Source organism: Giraffa tippelskirchi, chromosome 13 (genome assembly GCF_054371585.1).
Source record: "Giraffa tippelskirchi isolate mGirTip1 chromosome 13, T2T-mGirTip1v1.2.pri, whole genome shotgun sequence".
Classification (NCBI taxonomy): Eukaryota; Metazoa; Chordata; class Mammalia; order Artiodactyla; family Giraffidae; genus Giraffa; species Giraffa tippelskirchi.
In genome coordinates, this window is record NC_137287.1 from 41488784 (window position 1) to 41509775 (window position 20992).

Consider the following 20992-nt stretch of genomic DNA (forward strand, 5'->3'; position numbering starts at 1 on the left):
GCTCCTGCACTACTTCCGTGGCCGCCACCACCTGGAGGAGATCATGTACAATGAGAACACGCGGCGCTCCCAGCTGCTCGCGCTCGTGGACAAGTTCCGCAGTGTCCTGGTGGTGACCACCCATGAGGACCCGGTCATCGCCGTCTTCCAGGCCCTGCTCACGTGAGCTGGGTGGGGGCCCTGCCTCTCACCCCCAGCTCCCTCTCCCTGCGGGGCCTTGTTCTCCTCATCTTCTTCAGAACGGCCTCAGGGGCCCTGAGCTGTGAAGGTGAGGCTCAAGGTAGGGGTGCGACCAGCATGCTGGCCTCTTGAGGGCTGCACGCCTCTCGCGCGATTCTGCTCATGTCCCTCGCCGCCCTGTCTGGCCCAGCACTGCCTGCAGGCGCCCTCCCCCAGTCCCACCCTCACCGCCCTCCTGTGTTGGCCTCCTGGAGGCGGTGGCCAGGCAGTCCCCTCCGTGGCCACCTGAGGCCACAGGACCTGGCTCAGGACATGCTGTGGGTGCGGGCCCTGGGGAGTTGCTCTCTCTGCTTCCCCTGGGGGCACATCTGCCGTGGTGCCCCCCGCCCCAGGGCGGCCTCAGGCCTGAGAGAAAGTGGGCACGGTAGCCCTGGGTCCTCCCAGAGCAGAGCTGGCTGCCTGGGGGACTCCGGCCAAGGTGCAAGAGACACTTCTAGAAACACAGCATTTATTTCATTTGTAAACAATTAAAGGTCCTCGTGGGAGCAGGCCCTGGCTCCAGCCTGTGTGTCCCGCTCCGCTGCCCTGTCCACCACGCTGACCCAGGGGCTGCCCCGCACATAGAAGCGCAGGGGCTTCTGGGCCCACTCGCCAGCCTGGCCTATGCCCACACGGGCTGCCACCACCACGGCCAGCTCACTGGGCTCGGGGGGGCCCTGCTCCAGCCACACAGACTCGTCCCTGGCCAGGTCACGCTGGTCGAAGCTCCTGTCAATGGCCAGGGCCTGGCACAGCTTGGAGGGGCCGTTGCAGAGCTCACGGTCTTTGAGGGCTCGTCCAGCAGCACCTTTGCGGAGGGCGTGGCGAAGCTGCCGCATGGCCTCCAGGCCCCCCAGGGGCTCCAGCGCTCGGAGCAGGACACACGCCCCGTCCCCTGTGGGAGATGGAGCTTCCAGGCTGTGGTCCTCCTACCCAAGGCCTGACCAGAGCGGCCGTGGACACCTGTGCTCACTCTGCCCAGACCCTCTGCCTGCTACCCGTCCTGCTCACCTGTGCCTCCTACAGGCACCTCTGGCCACCTGCCCACCAGCTGGGGAGACATGGAGCTCCCTGGCTTTCTCTGGTTTGGGTGACTGGCACTAACTGTAAGGTCGGTAGGCAATGGAAACCCCAGAGATGGCCCCCCACAGGCATGGTCCCCCCACCAGGCCCCAGGGGCCCCAACCATCTGCCCATGGGAGCAGCCCCCAGGGCACTCAGGGTGCAGGTGAGTCCCACCCCATGACCCAGTGGGGAGAGGTGCCAACATAGCCCCCCACCTCAGGGCCCCTCGCCCCTCCAGTCCAGGCCACTGACGGATGGCTGACACCCAGGGCCTGGGATTCCCTAGAGAAGACACCCTTGTCCAGAGCCCTTGATCCCCAGCTGAGCACAGGGTCACTCTGGGCTCTGGTCAGAGGTGCCATCTCAGCCCGCCGTGCCCACTGGGATCTGAGGGGCTCGCCGGACGCGTGGCCCGGCCAGTCCCTCCCGGGCCTTAGCCACACAGGCTTCCCGTCAGCACCCAGGAGCTGGCCTCCTGCACAGCCCGCAAGCCTTAACCAGCCACTTTTCAAAGCACCTCAGGATGGCCCAAGGGCGCCCAAGCCTGGTTTTAGTCCCTGCGCGATTCCTGAGCCCCTCCCCTAACCAGCTTCCAAGTGTGCTGGGTGCCGCCTGCACACAGGTCTGAGGAGCAGCTGACCCCTCCTCTCCTAGGACGCGTGTGAGTCCAGCCCCCAGCTCTTCTCACCGGGCCTCCCCGTCCTCCCCCTGCCCCCGGCCCCCAGCACCCCACCCGCACCAGCTGCTTGCCGAGTCCCCGCAGGCACAGACCGGCCCAGCTGCCCCTCCCTCCTGGAAGACGCTTGGCCCCGGCTGTCTGCACCCTGTAGTTTTCTGCTCCCCTGACCTGGACGGTCCTGGGCATCCTGGTCACGTGACCAGAACGGCATGCACCACCTCCCTCATCTGCCCGGTCCACCTGTACCCCTGGAATGCCTGCCCTTCCTCACCAACCGCAGCCCCTCATCCAAGTGCAGTCTCCCCTCATGTGAAGGGTTGGTTCTAATACCAAAGAAAAGCTTGGCGACTGGAAGGTTCGCCGGGAGATAACAGGCCCCTGGGGTGGTCCCTGTCACTCAGCTTCACACAACAGCTGCCTTCTGCGGGGCAGGGTGCAGGGCCAGTCAGGGTGCCTCGCACCCTCCAGCCCACAGCGCACAGTCAGCATCTACAGCCGTCCACTTGGGGCGATCACAACTCACATGTCACTGGAGTTCTCCAGTGTGACCACCAGTGTGACCAGCAGCCCTGACATCCCAAGTCTTCATCTTGGGATGGAGGCTCAGCAGACGGATGCTGGGACTGGCTGGCCAGAGTGGGCTGGGGAGACCCACTGCTGGGCGCTTCCTTCCTAGCACAGACCACCCAGAAAACAGATGCCTACTCAAGAAGGACCTGGTGGGTCCCCCAACAAGGGGGACCTCAGCCTCTCTCCATTTGGCACCGCTGACCCTGGGGTCCCGATTCTCTGTGGAGTCGGCTGTCCTGGGCGTCGTGAATGGCGCGCACCCTCCCTGACCTGTACGCGCTGAAGCCAGGAGCACCTCAGGGCTCTGACGGCCGAGAACATCCAGACGCGGCATCCTGCCCCATCCCACGGTGGCAGGGTCATCCCTGCTGAGACCCCGTGACTGCTCACTGGCGAGGCTCCTGCCTGAGCCCAGCGCACCCCAAATCGATTGCACCTTTGTTTGCCCACAGTCGGCCCCTCAGAGTCCTCCCTGGGCCAGCAGTGACACCAGCAGCCACTCGGGGGCTCCTGCACCCATCTGCTCTGGGTTCAGGCTGACCTCTGTTCCACGGGCCCCTGGCGCCTCTGACCCACTGGCGGTGCAGCCAGAGCTGATGCCACAGCCTCGCTCGCAAGGCGCCCCTGGCTCAGACACTTGCCCCCCCCGGTCTTCCTCACCTCGGCTGGAGACGTTCATGCAGAAGTACATGCCGTAGATGAGATACACGTAGAGGGTCCCGGGCTTCATGAACATGCCACGGTTGCGGGGGGTCTGCCGGCCACCCCTTGAATGGGCAGCTTCATCCTCTGGCCCCAAGTACGCCTCAGTCTCCACGATGCGGCCGCGGAGCTCTGTGCCGTCATCCAGTCGTCGGACCAAGACCTGCTTGGGAGGAAGAAGGGCTCGTACCCCACTGATGGCCCACAGCCTGGACGCCCCTCCCCAGCTCAGGGTGTCCCGGGACATCCGCATACAGCTGGGTCAGCCCACAGTACCCCCATCCCGCTGGGCTGCCGGCCGTGGGCCCTGCTCAGCCAGTGTCCCGTCCACAGGGGACACTGGGGCCAGCCAGGGCCGGGGTGTGCTTAGCACCAGCGAGTCCTTGCACCTCCTCTCAGAGGGGCCCTGTCCCTCCCTGCCCAGTGCCCCTGGACTTGATGCTTAGCCTGGGGCTGAGAGGGGTGAAGGGCACAGGGCCCTGCCCGGGCTTCTAGGGCCCATGGAACTCTCCACCTGGACCAACTGCAAAGGGCTGTCGTGCTCAGCGCCCACCCAGCCAGCTCTGAAAGCAGCAGGACCAGCTACCTTGTGGTGCCCCCAGCCTGGCCCCCAGCCCCGGGGTGGCAAGCTCCTTAAAAGGGGTCAGCACAGGCAGTGGGCCGGGGAGGCGGGCCTGGCGGTGGCTGCCTTGAACAGCACCCTGGGGCGGGGGCTGGGGTGGGTCTGGGGTTAGGTCCAGCGGGGGACAGGCTGGCTGAGGACAGGGCAGGGGTGGCTGTCAGGGGCTGTCCCCAGAGGGATGGGCCCCGGGGTCAGCAGAGCACCAAGGAGAGCAGGCCTCAGGGGAGCCAGGGCCCTGAGGAGTGCTGGGCATGCCAGAGCCGGGCCCGTCCTGCCTGGAGCCCCTGTGCCTGACGCCTGCACCACATGGCACCATGGCACAGCCCTGGGAATGGCTGGCGGGCATGCCCAGTGTCTGGGGCCCCAGGTCTGACTCAACCAGGGTTCACGGTGGAGTCTCAGGGACGGCCTCCCAGCACCTGCCTTGTTCTTAGGCCAGAGCAATCAACCAGATGGCCAGGCCACTGCCCCTAACCCATGGAGCCCACTGTGTCTGTGGCCAGGGTCAGCAAACAGCCTGACGGTTTCCCTGCCGCCGTGGAGTGGGCAGAGCCTCCCGCAGCCCTGTGCTCATGGCCTGCTCCTGCCCTGAATCTCAGGACCATCTCTCAGACAGCAGGTGTCCGCTGCCTCTCAGCCCCATCACAAACATCTCCTGCTTGCTGGTGGGGGTCCCAAGAGGACCGTTCTCAGCCCATGAGGTGACGCAGAGTGGTCTGGGCTGTTGTGGCAACCCGTAGCCCCTTGCGCTGACCTGCCTGAGGATGAGTGCACGACCCAAGCCTGGTATGGGCTCTAGGGAGGACATCCACTGGGAGGGTATGAGAAAGGTTCTCCTCCTGAAGGAAAGGGCATATGGGATAAGACCCTCCCTTCTCTGCTGGACACTGCCCTGTCCACCCTCAGGCTCAAACAGGCATGATGGGAGCCCAGGGGGAGCCTGTGGGGCCCTGGGGTCCTTACCGGGATGCTGGACTCACCTGCCCCCATGCTGCTTCGTGTGAGATCATAACCTCCCTGACTCCACGTGTGTTCAGGACCTTCTGGCCCCTCCCTGCAGCTCAGAGCATCCTCAGGGGAACAGACTGCTCCTAGGTCACGCTCCCCTAGCTTACATTTTAGGATCTGTTCTTGGCACCAGTTTTCAAATAGCCACAGAAACGGACTCTCCTTGGCTATTTTAGCCTAATGGTAGGCTCATTAAAGGACACGACGTAGCCACAGAGCCTCCAGGACCAGAAAGCCAGGTCTCGGGTTTGGCACCAGGACTGTAGCCCGATGGTGCTCCAGACAGATGTGGCACATGCTGCGTGCACACCGTCTGGGGCAGGCTCCCCCACGGGCCCTGGGCAGCCAGCGTCCACCCCAGGGGCTGGGGCTGCAGGGGCTGCCAGGAAGCCAGCCAGTGGCAAGGAGGAGGCTGTCTCCAGACCGTGCTGATGTAGGACAGCCTGTGTGCCGTGGCCTCGGCTGCCGTGTGTCTAAGCCACTACACACACAGTCCAGCCCCAGCAGGGCAGTGGCTGTGCCAGGGGACAGGGCAGGCGACACAGGGCCAGCACGGACCGCAGTCCTTGTGAGAAACCTGCCCGCCCTGCAGGCGATCCCAGGCAGATCAGGGCCAGCGCTGCCATGCCCCAGGTGGAAAGTCTGATGCTATAGCTGCTGCGTCCTCACTCTCACTGCCCGGAGCAGGCAGGCGCCCCAACAACCTCAGCATTCTTCTCAGCCGACCCTACGCCCAGCCCCTGCCCCAGGCGACTCAGGTGAAGCTCCTCAGGGCAAGTGTGGGCAAAGCGGCTGACTGCGTGAGGACACGCAGGGCCAAGTCAGGGACGTGAGCCCAGCGGGAAGAGGGCTGTGCCCACAGATGCTGGCCGGTGGTGACTCTTCACACGGAGACCACGCTGCTACATTTCCATTACCTGTCCGAGAAACGCCCGGGCCAGGGACACTGCAGGCTGGTTAAAAAACTCCGATCTCAGGCGAGCAGGACGGCCCTCTGGGCTTGAGAAATAGATGCTGTGCGTGGGGCCCAGGGTCGCGGGCGGCCCCAAGTGCAGCTCCTTGGGGGAAGGTGTCTGGGTCCCATCTGATGGGCTCTGATGCTGCTTAGCCTCCAACAATCGCTGCTTTTTCTGCTCCATTGTGCAGGAAAGCTGAAATGGGAAAGGACAATCATCTGGGAAGGACAGATGGTGGTTCAGTGAAGTCAGGAGCTTGAGGACTCATTCAGCTGCCTGCCTGTCCATCTCCTCATCTACGAAATGGGGGCAAACAGCTGCAGACAATGCCACATCTGACGTGCTCAGCCCAGGTGGGGACCCGGAGGCCTTGGGAGATGACCGCATGTGAAGGCAGTGACAAGGCAGCCACTCTGCCCCACGAGCTGTCCGTATGCAGCACTTACACAGCTCAGTGGCAGAGGGCTTCAGGGCCTGGGGAGGAGACAGTGGCACCCAGGCCTGGGTCAGGGCTGGTCCCCGCTGACTGCCACTCATCACGTGGTCCCCAAGTGGACTTCTGAGCCCATGGCACCCGACCCTGACCTGGAACTTTAAGTCAGCTGTGACCCCAGTAGGGCCTTGGCCGAGGAACAGACGGGGGGTCAAGTCATCCACACCCCTTCCCCACGTCGGCAGGTCTCTCACTGTGCCCAACCCCTCCTACAAGGGCCCAGAAGGCCTGACACCCCTGTGGGTGAGCACCAGGTCGCCTGTCTCCTTGGCTTCATCCCAAGGGCTCAGGACACCCCTGATGAGTCCTCAGCTGTCCTGTGGCTCGTGACTTAGGATGTCAGAATAAGGAGAAGTGAAGCAAAGCTGAGGTCCCAGGAGTGAGGAGGCTCCGCCGAGACCAGCACACTGTCTGCTCCCAGCTGCTGCCGCAGGGCTGGGGACCTGACCACACACCCTCAGTCATTCTGTGACCAGCCAGTCTCCAAGGGAAGATGCAGGTGAGCCCTGGGGCCTGGAGACCCTCCTTAGAGGTTGATTCCAGTGCCTCCCTGGCACACGACAGACCCATTATTTTTAACATTAAGTGCTGACACTGTATATTGTCCGGAGCCACTGGTCAGCTGAGAATGGACGCTGATGTGACCGTGACTGCAGCCCAGCCCATCTGCCAACACCGAGCGTGGGCTCGTGCTCCGGGATGCTGCGGCCCCACTCCTCAGCTGGGTTTGGCTCCTGGCCTGCCCGAGTCTCCGGGGTGACTATAGGTCTCTGCCCTGACCCACCCTGGGCGGTGGGGGCTCATACAGCTGCCCCCGGACTGAGGATCAGAGAGGTCTCGGTTCAGATCCTTGGGCTGAGGAGTGGGGTGACCCTGCTGATGCACCCAAGAGTGATGGCTGCCCCAGAAAGTGACCTCATGTCTGTGCCTCTGTTTCACCTGCAGAAAGGGAACCAACATTGTCACACAGGGTGGTTCTGAGAATAAAAGGAGAAGCCGGGGAAGTACTCAGCCAGCCTACAGCGAGCACTCACTAATGTTAGGAAGAAACACCCTCACTGGAGCGCCTCTGGGCAAAACCTGGGGAGGAGGGTCTCTTGCCAGGCTGGGCCTCCCCAGGGGAGGGCAGAAAACAGCCGCCTCGAAGGAGGCGCCCAAGACACCTGTCAGCCCTCTGTCAAAACCTGGGCGAACAGGGTCAGTTATAGGGAGAGTATTTATCCGTCTGGGACACGCACTGGAGGGAGGAGTGTGCGGAAGTAGTCTCTCGGGTCAAGCGGACGGTTATGTCCGCGGCAGGCGGGCTCCGGGCAGGGGCCGTGTAAGCCGGGCAGTGTGCCCAGCACGTAACCAGGCAACCGGGCTCGGGCTCTCCTTCCTGGAGGCCTCGGGCTGGGGCTCAACTCTGCTGCTGGCAAATGGAGCGGCCGAACGGTCTGATCCCGCTGGCAGGGCTCCTCTAGAAACTGCACACGCAGAGGGGCGGCCTGGGAGCACGTTCCTGGCTCCCGCTCAGGGCTCACCGCGGTGGCGCTGCGACTCCGGAGAGGGTCTCAGCCCAGAGCCTGTCCTTCGGCCGTGCGCCCTGGGAGGGACGCGCTCCTGGGGCGCGCACTCACCTGGACCCCGCGACGCGCAGGCATCCGGCGGCTCTGCCGCGGCTTCGGGGGTGGGGACCGCCTGCGCGGAGCCCACCCAGGAGCCCACCCGGAAGCACTGCCCGGCCCGGGGGTGGAGCCGGCGCCTGCGCGGAGGAGGGCGGAAGGCCAGCTGCGGGCGGGGGGCGGGGCGGGGCGGGCCCCCCACGGGGTAGGGAGTGGTGGGGACCGGCCCGGGGCCCGGCGTTCCCCGCTGGCGCCCCTGCCTGGCGCCGCACCTCCCTTCTTGGACGAAGCCCGCGGCTGCTGGAACGCTGTCCGTGTGAGGGCGAGCAGGCCGCTGGGGTGAAGGGGAGTTCCGGGCTCCTCACTTCTCCCATTGGCATGCCCCACCTCCCCACTTGCACCCTGGTCCACCCGCCCCCTCCTCCCCACGCAGCCGCAGAACGCACTCCTCCACCAGCTAGTGGTCAGACTTCCAAGAGGCCAGGTCTCTTAGGAGCCTTGACTGGGCCCCGGCTGGAGGTGTGGTGGTTTGGTGCCCCATTCGTCTGGGTGGTGGGGTGAACGTGGAGTGCACCTGAGGGAGGAGGCATGGGAGCCCTTGTCCCTGAGACACGCCATCCTGGACTGCGGACGCGCATTACCTAGGGGGCATTTGGGTGGAGAGGACAGATTGGATGGGGGAGTGGGCCAGGAAGACTTTGTGGACCCAGGTCTTTCTGGAAACGCCCCAACCCCCAATACTTACGGGTGGATCGCAGGATACTGTGTCAGCAGTGGGGCCCCACCCCACCCTCCACCTAAGGATGCTGAGAGGAGCCTGCACAGTTCTGGGAGTGAGCGGGCTGGAGTGGAGTGAGGCCAGCAGGAGGGCTGTGGAGACCCCTGACCACCCTTCCTGCAGAGCAGCGGCTGGGGGCAGTGTGAGGAACAGCTCTGCCCTGGAGCATGTCCTGAGCTCTCTGACTGGGTCACCCTGGCCCTGTGAGGGGTACCCACGGGGCCTTGGAGAGCCGATGGGCAAAGGATGGTGTGGGGGTAGGGGGAGGTACCAGGGCCTGTGACAGGCCGGGATGTGCATGGTGCCTGGTCTCGGTCTCAGCTCCAGCGCAGGCCCAGGCCCCGGCCCAGCTGTGCACCCCCACCTCCCAGGGCCCCCACGGGGACTTCCTGTGGAGGGAGGGGCAGCCTTGCAGCGCCTGCTGGAAGCCGCCCAGCTGTGTGTGGCACCAAGGGCTGCTTCCTTCCGGGGGTGGGCAGTGTGTCGTCAGTGTGAACTTGTGAGGCAGGCTTGGATGTGACTCCCACCCTTCTTTCCTCCTCACCCGCTGCAGCCTTTCTGCCCAAACAATGCCTCCCCCTTCCGGCCTTCCTGTGTGCCCAGCCTCCCTCCCCCTTCCCTGAGGCAAACTGAGGCTGCAGTTGGGCCCATCTCCTTGGGGGGGCCAGGGGCACGTTTGGCTGCTGTTTTGGATTCGTTTTCATTTCAATTTCACAAGTGGTTTGTGGACGTTGTAGAAATCACGGGAGTTCACACATTTCTTTAGGGCATCTTATCCCCAACTTGAAGACGAAGAGAGGTTTGGAGGGCAGCCCAGAGGGAGGAGACGGGGCTGGAGCCAGCAGCCCCTTCTCCAGATGTTCCAGCCCAAGTGCAGGGCCTTGCACAACCTCTGCCCCCCCCAGCTCTGCCCCACCCTGGCCCCCTACTTCCTGCTTTGTGGTCTGAGGCTCCACCGCAGGCAGGAAGTGGTGAGGTGGTGGGCTGTGCGTTCCCACTGTGGCCTACAGGGTGGGCAGCAGGCTGGCCGGGTGAGAAGCTGGTGCTCAGGCGGGAGGAGGGGACTAGGGCCTTCTCGTCTGTCCCCAGTGTGCCTGCCTGCTGGGGTGGGAGAGGCTCCTTGGAGGAAGACCTCAGTGCTCTGAAAAGGATTGGTGCTCAGGGGGAGCTGCCCTGCGCCCTGGAGGGAACGGCAGTCCCTGACCCTTGAGAGAAAGGACAGCGGCTCCACGAGCTCCCACCCAGACACTGTTCTTGGTCCTTCTCTGTGTGGGGGCAGCCGACGCTGCAAAAGGGGCCACGCCGTCCGTGACACTGCAGCAGGGCTGCCTCGGGCGGGGGCCTCTGTACCCGACGGGCCCAGGGGATGCGGGGAGCCCCCGGCCGCATCTCCCCCTCCTGGGGCTGTGCTGCCAATGCTGCCCCCCGGGGCCGGGTGCTCAGGGCCCCCTTGCCAGGCCCCGAGACGTGGGGAGGGGCAGCTGCCTCAAATAGCCAGTGACTTCAGGTCCCTGGCTGGCCTGGCCCACGGCTGCCTCTGCCCCAAATAGCCAGGGGCTGGTCCTGGGCTCATTCAGGCTCCCAAAGTTCAGGCGGGCCTGCTGAGCTAATTCCGGGGTGGCTGGTAGGGACACCTCTTAGTGGTCAGGCCCCCACCCCCTCGGGTCCTAGAGTGCCGTCTGCAGGCAGGGAGTAGTCCAGACACCTGCCGGTCCCATCCCCTGCACACATCCGAGGCAGTTGCAGTGGATTCCTCTTTCCAGGGCCTCAGAAAAGATAAAATAGGGACTGGGATCCGGGCCTCCGTGTCAGGAGCGCCTCCATCAGAGCACAGGGCAGTGAGGCCTGGGTCCGGGCCAGAGTGCTCAGGTGTCCAAGCCTCTGCTCACACTGTCCTTCTGGCGTCAGGGTCCTGTTCAGGAGGCCTGGTGGGCTGAGAACCTGCGGACTCCTGGGCTCGCCTGCCAGGGTGGACGTGGCAGCCACACCTGTGAGGGGCAAGGGCCTGCAGCAGAGGCTGCTTGGGGTCTCACGGGCGTGGGAACAGGGAGGGTCCCATGGAGGCAGGCCAGAGGAAGAAGGAGGAGGCCACCCTCTCCGGGAAGGCAGCTTGCACCCACTGAAGACAGCTCGAGGTGGTGGTGGCTGGGGTGGGAGTGCTGTGGCGGCAGGGACTGGGGCATGGGCCCAGGCCCAGCTGAGAGCCTGCTCTGGCTGAGCTCCTGGCCGCTGGGAGCGATAGTCTGGGTCATGGAGGGGTTTTGGATGCCCTGCAGCATCCGCTGGAGGGAGAACTGTCAGACTGGATGCCTGGCCTTGGCAAGCGCTGGAGGTGAGCCCAGGCAATGGACTGCAGAGTGGACACCACCAGTTCCGGCCCTGGCAGCCAGGCTGGGCATCCAGGTGGACAGGGCGTGCTTACTCCTGGCAGGGTGGGGAATGCCAGGTGTGGAGAGACTGTCCTGCCTCTGGCTAGGAGCCTTGCATGGACGGGGAGGTGGTGCAGCCAAGGCTCTTGGGTCACCCCCCACCCCGAAGGACCCTCCTGCAGCCCCTCCGAAGCTTTCACTGTCTCCCTCAACCCAAGACTTGTGTTGATCTCCCCGAGTTCACAAATGACCCAGAGTGTGCCGACACCGTGCTGTCCCATCCTGCAGTGTAGACGGGCAGACAGTCAGAGGGTTCTGTCCCTCTGCCAGGCTCCAGTGACCAACCTCAACTTGTCCACTTTATTTTCTGTGTGGCCAAGGACCAAGGCACTGTCTGAAGCCGTGCCCTGGGCTTAGCTTATTGACCTGACCGTGGCAGCGCCTCTGTTCAGAGAGGACCACTGCCTCCTGGTCCCAGGCCAGCAAAGGGCCCCTGAAGACACACGGGGCCTCTGAGGCTGGAGGGGCTGGGCCCCGGGTGCCTCAGGAATCTGCACCCAGTGGGAGGGTCTTCAGGACCCCCTGGTCCCAGGTTTGCTTCCGAGGACACCTATGCCCCTCCTCCACGCACGGCTCCTGGGGAGCCGGGCCCATTCTGGGGTCTGTCTCTGGTGGTTGTGTCAGGAGAGAGGGATGCGGGCAGACTCCCTGCAGCAGCCTTAGCCAGCGGGCCACCTTGTGTCCAGCTCAGGGCAGCAGAGATGGGCCCCTGGCCGGCAGGTGAGCTCTAAGGACAGGGAGAGCACGCAGCTGCTGCTGCCGCCTCTGCTGTGGGGCTCCAGCCTGACCGGGTGGGGAGGTGGGGGGGTGGGGTGGGGGCCTGCTGGGGGAGCCAGCCTCCAGCGGGCGGGGAGCATGGGGCCTGGGACGAGGTCACTGCTCCCGTCCTGCCTTTGGTATGAGTGCGACTGAGTGTAAGTAGGCATCAGTGGTTGTGTTCACGTGTGTAAGTGTGCGAGTGAGCATGGAAGTGTTACAGTTGTGTATGCGTAGGTGTGGGTATGGGAGTCTGTGTAAACAGGCGTGGGTGAAGGAATACGGGGGCAAACACGAGTGTGAGTGGGTCTGTTGTAGAAACTAGCAATCGAGAAGCCAAGCGACACTCGGAGAGTTGGAGAACGAAGGTTTATTTTGCCGCGGGCCCAGAGGAGTTAGCACTCCAGGCCTTGAGCCCCGACTGTTGGGTGCACAGTTCCTTTATAGGGTCCCAATTCTGGGTCTGTGTTCTGTACGTCTGTTGGATACTTTGGGTGCTCAGGATGGGGAGGGGGTGGGAGACTGCCTGCCGTTTACACAGACAAGCACAGTTAAGGTTACAGGGATTGCAAAAGCAGGGGCAAGGGTGAGTGAGATGTTTTAGTTCCTAGAATTGTTGTAGGTGTCCATTTTCCCCAAAACTAGCTGATCTAGGTGATCTAGACTATGCAAGAGACCAGCTGAGTTACAGAAGCAGAGCGTGTGTGTAAGTGCATGGAAGCAGGGGTATGTGTGTGTGAGTGATGCTCCGAGGGACTTACAGTGAGAGACTTGGCAATCCGGCCTTGGAGGAGGCTGGGGGTTTGGGTCCCTATAGATACAGGGCTGTCTCCCGGACTCTCCACTCTGCAAGCACAAGTCAAAGAATCTGCTAAGGTCGGGACTCATTCCGGGTCCGGGAGCGGGTGAGGTTGACCATCAGATTCGGTCCAGCTGGGCCACCAGGTCCTCCCGTCCTGACCAAGGCGCTTTCGACCCCCAGCCAGAGGTGTCCCCGCCGCCCTCCCGGAGGAGGTGGCTCTGGCCGGGCGGGCCGCGCGCATTCCTGAGCCCTGAGTCACGCGGCCGCCCCCTTCAGCCGGGCCCGCCCCCGGCGCGCACGCCCCTCGCTCCATGGCATTCCCCGGCGGACGGGCGGGCCGGACGGGCGGGCGGGCGGGGACTCGGCGCGGGCGCCCTCGGGCCGGCGGCGGCAGCCCCTCCCCGCAGCCCTCAGGACCCCCGGGACCCCCGGCGCTGGCGGCAGCGGTGAGTGAGCGCGCCGGGCGGGGCTGCACGTGGGGCGCGAGCCGGGTGGGTCCCGAGACGGCGTCCGCCGCGCCGGGGCCGGTCCCCAGCCCTCCGCTGCCGGAGCCGCTCAGAGCAGCGGGAGTCTGGCCGCGTCCCGGCTTCGAGGAGTCTCCACCCGAGACGGCCGGACTTTCCTTCTCGGAGTTTCCTGAGCCGCGCGAGGAGGAGGCGGCCCAGTCCCGGATTCCTAACTTGGCGGGACGCAAAAATAGCCCGTGGCCGGATTAGCGCGTCCGGGCGGCGGCCTGACCCGGCCGGACAGCTCGGCTCCAGCCCCCGCCCGACAGCTGAGGGTCCGGGCAGCGGAGGGCTCGGGGTCCGGGGGTGTCCCCAGGCGCCTCTGAGCTGTACCCTCCCCCCGCCCTTTACGCTTTCCTGCCCGGCCTCCTCCAGTGGGTGGTGTTTCAAGGCGAAACTCCAGCTCGGAGGGTGGGACTTCTGGGTAGGACTTCTCTGGATCGTCGCTGTCCCAGCCGTCCTCCCTGGGGCTGGGAATAACTTCCGCAAAGCAGTAGCTGTGAAGCTGGGGGTGTGGGGAGGGACTGACCCCACCTTCAGCTTCACAACCCTGTCTCCAAACACTGGAAGCTGCGGGGCGCCTTCCCTACCTTGTGCTCAGTGGCCAAGAGGAGCAGGCCAGGGCTAGAGCCTGCGGCCACTACCTCATGCCTGGAAGCAGGCCTTCTCCTGGCTGGGGAGATGGCTGGACCCCAGGTGCTTAGGACCCTGGGCTGGGGGGCCTGGCTGTCTGCCCTGCTAGAGACCCACCTGTCCCTGACCAGAGTTCCTCATCGCGGGTGCGCAGTTTGGGGGTGTGTGTCTGAGTATCCGGGTGAGCAAGGTCTGGATCTGGAGGCCCTGGTGAGCGAGGTCTGGATCTGGAGGCCCTAGCCCTGTGCTGGGAAAGGTCCCCCAACCCCCACTGGGGACTTCCTGGCAGACGAGATTCAAGGATGAAACTGGCTTTTCAGGTTTGGCCCCGCTAGATGCTGGGTTCTCCCCACCCCGGTGGGGCCAGCCCCAGCCTCCTTAGCCCCCACCCAGAGGTTGGGACGACACCGGACAGCCCAGCAGGTGGCCGGGGCCCAAGGGCTCCCTGAGGCTGAGCCCCTGCCACCGGGTTATTTTGGGCAAGCTGGGTCCTTTTCCTTGAGAAAAGCAGGGGCTGCTAGTAGGGCTCGTAGTGGGGTGACCCTGGATGAAAGGTGCTGGGGCTCCAGGCTCCCTCCCAGAGTGCTGACCGAGGGCCCAGACCTGGAGCATTGCAGTGAGAGCACTCCCCGTCCAGCATTTGCGGGGGCCAGGGGACCCCGTGGTTCAGAGGGATCACCCAGGTCGTGCCTGCCCTCCAGGGTCCCTCTCAGGGTCTCTGGACTCAAGCTGTTGCTCAGGGCACCTCCTGTAGCTCGTCTCCCCAGACATGAGGGGCTCCCCCTGCCTGCCCACCCCACCCCAGCTCTGGTTCCTCCACCTCCTGTCTGTGACAGGATCTTCTTTCAGCCCAAGGATCGGATTCCTTAGCGGCTGCCTGTTTTCCGGATTGGGTGTGTGAGTGACCCCCTTCTCCATGAGTTGAGGTGCTCTGGGTGGAGGTGAGGTGGAAGGGGGGTCTCAGAGGGGCTGCTGGCCCTCCCCAACCTGAGGGTCCCAGATGGTCTGCCCCTTCTCCGGGGGTCATGGCCCCTCCCCAGCTCCTGGGCAGACAGGGCCCAAGGCTTTGAATCACTTGGAGGCTGGGTGACCGCAGGTGGTGACCGGCCTCTCTGAGCCTCAGTTTCCTGATCTGTAAGATGGACACAGAGGACCCCTGCGGGGGTTGTGAGAGGTCAACGGGGCTAGCTAGAGTCAGGTTTGAGGCAGGTGTGCCAGGCTTCTGCTGGCTGAAGCCTTTCTTGCTCCAGTAGTAGAGTTCAGAGGCGTGATGTCCCCTCCTGTGGCCTCGAGGGTGCTGTCCCCCAGCCGCAGTGTCCTGGGCAGGGCTGCTGAGCCCGAGGCTGTGTGGGCTCTGGGAACGCATTGTGGGGCTGGTCAGGAGCACTTCTGGGGCCTCTGACTGGTGACAGGCTGCTCGTCTGCCCTCTGTCCAGGCCTGTTGATGGGATATAGGTCTTTCCACTCCACAGCTTGAGGTGGGCTTGCACCCTGGCTCCCGAGGTCCAGTTAGATCCCAGACTGTCACATCCAGAACCTGTTATGGCGAAGTCCCTGCCCTACCCTGGAGCTGGCCGTGTGGCACGGACGGGTCCCCTGACCTTTCTGAGCCTGCTGCTTCCCGATCCCAGGGTGCGTCCACCCTGTTAGGCCCAGCTGGGTTATAGGCTTTAATTGGTGGCCAGTGACCCCCGGGCCATCTGTGTCTGCCAAGCCTTTGGGCAGTGCCCAGTCCATAGGGCCATGCCCCCTTTCCTACATCACCCTCGCAGGGTGGTCCTTTCAGGGCTGTCTAAAGCAGAGAGTCTCCTGTGGTTCTGGCTGGTGCCCTGCAGGTTCATCTGGGGTGACAGCTGGTGTGGGTGCCTGGGGCGCGGGGATCTGTTGTCCTCCTAGGGATGGCACAGGGCACTGAGCAAGCCAGGGGCCAGGTCTCAGGTCAGCCGTGCTCCCTTCTGAACCTCATATCTTCCATAGAAAAGTGGAGGGTCACTGGCGGGGGTTGAGGAGCGTGAGGGCCTGCCCAGGGTCATTCCCAACAAGATGCCGGAAACAGACGAGGTCAAGAGGCTCAGGGGAGCCAGCTCATTTCCGCTTTGCCAGAGCAGCATGTGGTGGAGGACTGGAGTCAAAACTCCCAAGGGCTGGGCGTCAGACTCTGGGTCAAACGGGAGGCTGAGGGTCAAAGATCAGGGCTCATAGCGGGAGGTCAGAAGAGCTGGCCCTTCCTGGGACCACGCTCAGGTGTACTGGGGGTCACGTCGGGGCAGGTGTCCTGAGGTCACGTTGGGGCAAGTGACCTGGGGTGGGGCCAGTTGCTGCAGCTGACCTTGGTGGCCGGTGGTCCCCTGGGCAGGGTCGGCCCCAAGCTTGTGGCTCTAGTCTTGAGGCCGGGTCACCCACTTGGCCTCCAGATGCCCCTGGTCAGCGTTGTCCTCCAGGTGTGTGGGGCAGGCCTCAGTGCAGAAGCAAAGGCTCCAGCTTTAACCCAGCTCTGGCCTGTCCAGGCCTGGGTGGGCCAAAACCTCTCCCCCATCTCCTCTTGCTTCTTCGCTACACCTTCCCAAACCAAGCCCCTCTGAAGGGTGTCACCCGGGTCGTCCCACGGCCCACGCTCTGATACGCTCTGCTCTTGGGCCTTCCTTGGGGAGCTCCCCACAGCCGGCAGCCTGCTCCTTTCTTTCTTTTTTAGTTGAAGTACAGATGACTTAAGGGCTTCCCTGGTGGCTTAGAGGGTAAAGCGTCTGCCCGCAATGCGGGAGACCCGGGTTTGATTCCTGGGTCGGAAAGATCCCCTGGAGAAGGAAATGGCACCCCACTCCAGTACTCTTGCCTGGGAAATCCCATGGATGGAGGAGCCTGGTAGGCTACAGTCCACGGGCTCGCAAGAGTCAGACACGACTGAACAACTTCACTTTCACTCTCATAGATGACTACAATATTATATTCTTTTTAGGTCTGGCGTGTTTTTTTTAAAAATAATTTTATGTGTTTATTTATTTTTGACTGTGTGGATCTTTGTTGGCGTGTGGGCTCCGCGCTAGTTGCGGCCAGCGAGGGTTAGTTGCGGCCAGCGAGGGTTAGTTGCGGCCAGCGAGGGCACTCTCTCGTTAAAGTGCAGGGCTTCTCACTGCAGGGCCTGCTCTTTTCGGGGAGCATGGGCTCTTCAGAAGCTGCGGCTCGTGGACTTAATTGCTCCACAGCGTGTGTGGTCTTCCCGGATCAGGGATCGAATCCTTGTCTCCTGCACTGGCAGGCAGTCTTTACCGCTGAGCCCCCAAGGAAGTGCTCCGCCGTTTCTGAATCAACAGCTGCTTCTTGAGCACCTGTGTGTGCCAGACTCTGCTGCGGTCTCCGGTTTTCAGAGGGGAAGGTTCAGGCTCGCTCAGGGTGACAGGTGGCAGAGAGGAGCTGGGTCAGGGCCCTGTCTCAGGCCAGGCTCCCGCTCTGTCTCCTACTTCCCGGGGTCATCGCCAGATCAGCCGCGGCTGCTCCTTGGGGGGCCTGCCCCCTCTCGCTAGCCCTCTGCCCTGCTGGTTCCTGCTTACAGCGGCCCTTGTGGCCCCCAGGGCCCCCAGCGTCGCCTCGCACTCCTGAGCTGCTGTTGCTCTGCTGTCCCTCCCTGCGCTTCCCTCGGCCTGTCTGGGTGTCCCTGGTGGGTCTGGGCCCGGGGGTGGGGGCGGCTGTGAGTGTTGCTGGAGTGACTCAGATGCTGTGACCGTGGCAGGCAGGCCCTCCCTGGGCTGAGGTCTCTCTCTGTGCTGGGGGCAGCAGAGGGGGTGCTGTTGGGAGACCCCCCCAGGGGCTGTCTAGGAACAAGAGCCCCCTGTGTGCCCGGGGGAGACTCAGACACTGAGCCCCTGTGTCCTCTGGGCGGGCGCTGTGCCCCCTTCTAGCCCAGACTCTTTGTCGGGTCTGGGCCTGTCCCTCCCCCACGCCCTTGGGGCCCACTGTGGAGCCACTCCCAGCCCTGCCTGTGAACCCCACCCGCTTGAGGTCCAGAGTTTGGCATGGGTTGAGGGGGGCGGGGGGACTGGTCACACAGGGCGGGTCAGGCCAGGAACCGGCAGCTCCGGGGGCAAGGAGCCGTGTGGCATCCGGAGCGCCATCCAGCCTCGGCCCCAAACGTGGCGGTGGGGGGGGCAGCTGGTGGAGGTGGGCACCCGGAGGTCTGTGTGTCCAGGAGGGAGCTGGAGCCTTCCTCGTGAGGGGCTCCTGTGTCCGGTGGCCTTGGCTGGTGGGGGCAGGGGGTGCCCGGCTCCTCTCTGTGCCCCCCGCCCTCTCCCACCTCCTCCCCAGTCATATGGTAGCTCCTCCTCCCAGGCCCCAGTGGAGGGGCATCTTCAGGAATTCCCGTCACCCCACTTCATGGGGCCTGGCCCCTGGTAGCCCACACTCTGAGATGCCCAGTGGTCCCTGAGCTGTAGCTCTGGAGCAGGCCTGCCCTGGGCACTGTGGACCTGGTGTGGCAGGACTGGGCAGCACACATATGGTTGTGCTCCCAGCCGAGCCAGGGGGATCAGGTGACCATGATGGGCAGGATGTTTCCTGGGGGAGCCAGCTGTGAGGAGGGGCCTTGGAGGGTAACGCGTGTGGGTGGTGCTGTGTGCCAGTCAGCGGGCAGGGGTTTCCGACTCTCCTGAGTGGGGGACCATCTTGTGGTATCTAGACATTCTGGGCGTGTGTATGGAAGCTTCTGCAGGGGTCAGTCCCCAGCACCCTGCCTGCGGGCTCCTCTCTGGACCTCACAGTAGCTTCACTGGAGTAAATGAGGCTATGTGAGGCATGGGGTTGGGTGGTAGGGCCAGACTGACGGTACCAGAGCCTCCCCTGAATGCTAAGGGGTCCCGTCCTGTCTGGCCCCTCCCCACAAGGCCCCAGGGGTGCAGCACCATCTGAGGGGTCCGAATGCCCAGGTCTCCAGCTGGCAGTCCTGGCCCAGTCTCAGGAGGTGACCCAGGGTGTCGTCCCAGCCCTGCAGCTTCTGAGCTCCTTCTGTCTTCCCAACATGCCCAGTACTGTCTGAGATTCCATCACTGGGGCTCGAGACCAGTGTCCTGCCCATGGGGCAGCTTACAGTCTGCCTGATCTGTGGAGCGGGGCTGGCTGATGATGAGGACGCCGTCTCCCAGGATGCCGACTTGCGGCCTGTGCAAGTCTGGGCTGGGTGGTGGTGTGAGTTGGATGCTGAGTGTTGGTCTCCTGGTTCAGACCCCAGAGGAACCCAGTTCTCAGTCAAGACACCCTCATGTCAGACCTGCCTTCAGGTCCATAGCGAGCTGGTGGAGGCTCCGAGCAGGGCCCCTTCCCTGGTCTGTGCAGAGCCAGTAGCAGCTGCGTCTCTAGTTATGCTGCCACGAATATGTGACCTTGGGCAAGGCCAGCCTCCCTTCCTAGGCCTCAGTTTCGCTATGCGGAAAGTCTTCTCTCTGTATCTCTCCAGGCAGTGTCTCGTGACCTCAGTGGGGGAGCCGCAGGCCCCACAAGTCAGAATCTGTCAGGGTCTGGGGCGCTTTGAAAGGCTGAGAAAGGGAGAGTCTCCACAACGCCCCTGCTCCCCTTGGCCTCGTTGTGCGAGGACCCTCTCTGCTTATTGTTGTTGCTGAGTTGCTAAGTCATGACTCTTTGTGACCCCATAGAGTGCAGCATGCCAGGCCTCCCTGTCCTTCACTGTCTCCCAAAGTTTGCTCAAATTCATGTCTGTTGAGTCAATGATGCCATCCAACCGTCTCATCCTCTGTCACCCCCTTTTCTTGCCTTCAATCTTTCCCAGCATCAGGGTCTTTTCCAGTGAGTCGGCTTTTCCCATCAGGTGGCCAAAGTATTGGAGCTTCAGCTTCAGCATCTGTCCTTCCAATGAATATTCAGGACTGATTTCCTTTGGGATGGACCAGTTGGATCTCCTTGTAGTTCAAGGGACTCTCAAGAGTCTTCTCCAACACCACAGTTCAAAAGCATGAATTCTTTAGTGCTCAAGCTTCTTTATGGTCCAACTCTCACATCCATATATGACTACTGGAAAAACCATAGCTTTGACTAGATGGACCTTTGGTGGCAAAGTGATGTCTCTGCTTTTTAATATGCCGTCTAGGTTGGTTATAGCTTTCCTTCCAAGGAGCAAGCATCTTTTAATTTTGCAGCTGCAGTCACTGTCCACAGTGATTTTGGAGCCCAAGTAAATAAAGTCTGTCACTTTCCACTATTCCCCCTTCTATTTGCCATGAAGTGATGGGACTGGATGCCATGATCTTACTTTTTTGAATGTTGAGTTTTAAGTCAGCTTTTTCAATCTCATCTTTCACCTTCATCAAGAGACTCTTTAGTTCTTCTTGGCTTTCTGCCATAAGGATGGTGTCATCTGCATATCTGAGGTGGTTTATATTTCTCCTGGCAGTCTTGATTCCAGCTTGTGATTCATCCAGCCCAGCATTTCGCATGATGTGCTCTGTAAATAAGTTAAATAAGCAGGGTGACAATATGCAACCTTGATGTTCTTCTTTCTCAATTTTGAATCAGACTGTTGTTCTATGCCCAGTTCTAACTATTGCTTCTTGACCTGCATACAGATTTCTCAGGAGGCAGGTAAGGTGGTCTGGTATTCCCATCTCTTAAGAATTTTCGAGTTTGTTGTGATCCACACAAAGGCTTTAGCCTTTGTGAAAGTCAGTGAAACAGAAGTAGATGTTTTTCTGGAGTTCCCTTGCTTTCTCTATGATCCAATGGGTGTTGGCAATTTGATTGCTGATTCCTCTGCCTTTTTTAAATCCATATTGTACATCTGGAAGTTCCCTACTGTTGAAGCCTGGCTTGAAGGATTTTGAGTATTACCTTGCTATCATGCAAAATGAGCATAATTGTATGGTAATTTGAACATTCTTTGGCATTGCCCTTCTTTGGGATTGGAATGAAAACTGACCTTTTCTGGTCCTGTGGCCACTGCTCAGTTTTCCAAATTTGCTGGCATATTGAGTGGTACACTTTCACAGCATCATCTTTGAGGATTTGAAATAGCTCAGCTGGAATTCCATCACCTCCACTAGCTTTGTTGGTAGTGATGCTCCCTAAGGCCCACTTGACTTCACATTCCAAGATGTCTGGCTGTAGGTGAGGGATCACACCATCAGGATTATCTGGGTCACTAAGACCTTTTTTGTATATCTCTTCTGTGTA

General features: G+C 62.3%; 3 protein-coding genes across 21 annotated transcripts in view; 2 read left to right on the forward strand and 1 right to left on the reverse strand.

The window, feature by feature from the left end:
- The window catches only part of NPRL3 (NPR3 like, GATOR1 complex subunit), a 31613-nt gene extending 30885 nt beyond the window's left edge, over nucleotides 1-728 (forward strand). For all 9 annotated transcript variants that reach the window (XR_014073514.1, XR_014073516.1, XR_014073515.1 and 6 more), the window contains one exon: nucleotides 1-728. Coding sequence is in view for 6 of the 9 variants with exons in the window: in XM_081558507.1 (XP_081414633.1) it covers nucleotides 1-166 (166 nt within the window). In the remaining 3 variants the exon portion in view is untranslated.
- MPG (N-methylpurine DNA glycosylase) lies at nucleotides 675-8047 on the reverse strand. Of its 4 annotated transcripts, none has more exons than XM_081558519.1 (4): nucleotides 7934-8047; nucleotides 5783-6016; nucleotides 3194-3398; nucleotides 675-1114 (listed from the first exon to the last, which is right to left on the reverse strand). In XM_081558519.1, exons 1-4 carry the CDS (start codon nucleotides 7955-7957, stop codon nucleotides 708-710), a joined length of 870 nt encoding a protein of 289 aa, XP_081414645.1. In that variant the 5' UTR covers nucleotides 7958-8047; the 3' UTR covers nucleotides 675-707. The 4 variants fall into 4 exon arrangements, with proteins under 4 accessions (XP_081414645.1, XP_081414648.1, XP_081414646.1 ...); XM_081558522.1 differs by having other exon boundaries at nucleotides 7838-8047; XM_081558520.1 differs by having other exon boundaries at nucleotides 3194-3401; nucleotides 7838-8047.
- Nucleotides 6012-20992, forward strand: part of RHBDF1 (rhomboid 5 homolog 1) — a 25886-nt gene continuing 10905 nt past the window's right edge. For 4 of the 8 annotated variants that reach the window (XM_081558502.1, XM_081558498.1, XM_081558503.1 and 1 more), the window contains exon 1: nucleotides 12963-13129. The gene's annotated coding sequence lies outside the window, so the exon portion shown is untranslated. Of the gene's footprint in view, nucleotides 6175-6597; nucleotides 6814-12951; nucleotides 13130-20992 lie in introns of those variants that run through there. The other 4 variants (XM_081558504.1, XM_081558500.1, XM_081558501.1 and 1 more) reach the window with 3 other exon arrangements.

Bases quoted from the DNA above. Each gene is read 5' to 3' on its own strand.
- MPG (XM_081558519.1), bottom strand. From the start codon at position 7,957: ATGCCTGCGCGTCGCGGGGTCCAG. The intron at 6,017-7,933 runs GTGAGTGCGCGC...TTCCCATTTCAG, and splicing joins CTGCGCGTCGCGGGGTCCAG to CTTTCCTGCACAATGGAGCA. The intron at 1,115-3,193 runs GTGAGGAAGACC...CATCTCCCACAG, and splicing joins CATGAACGTCTCCAGCCGAG to GGGACGGGGCGTGTGTCCTG.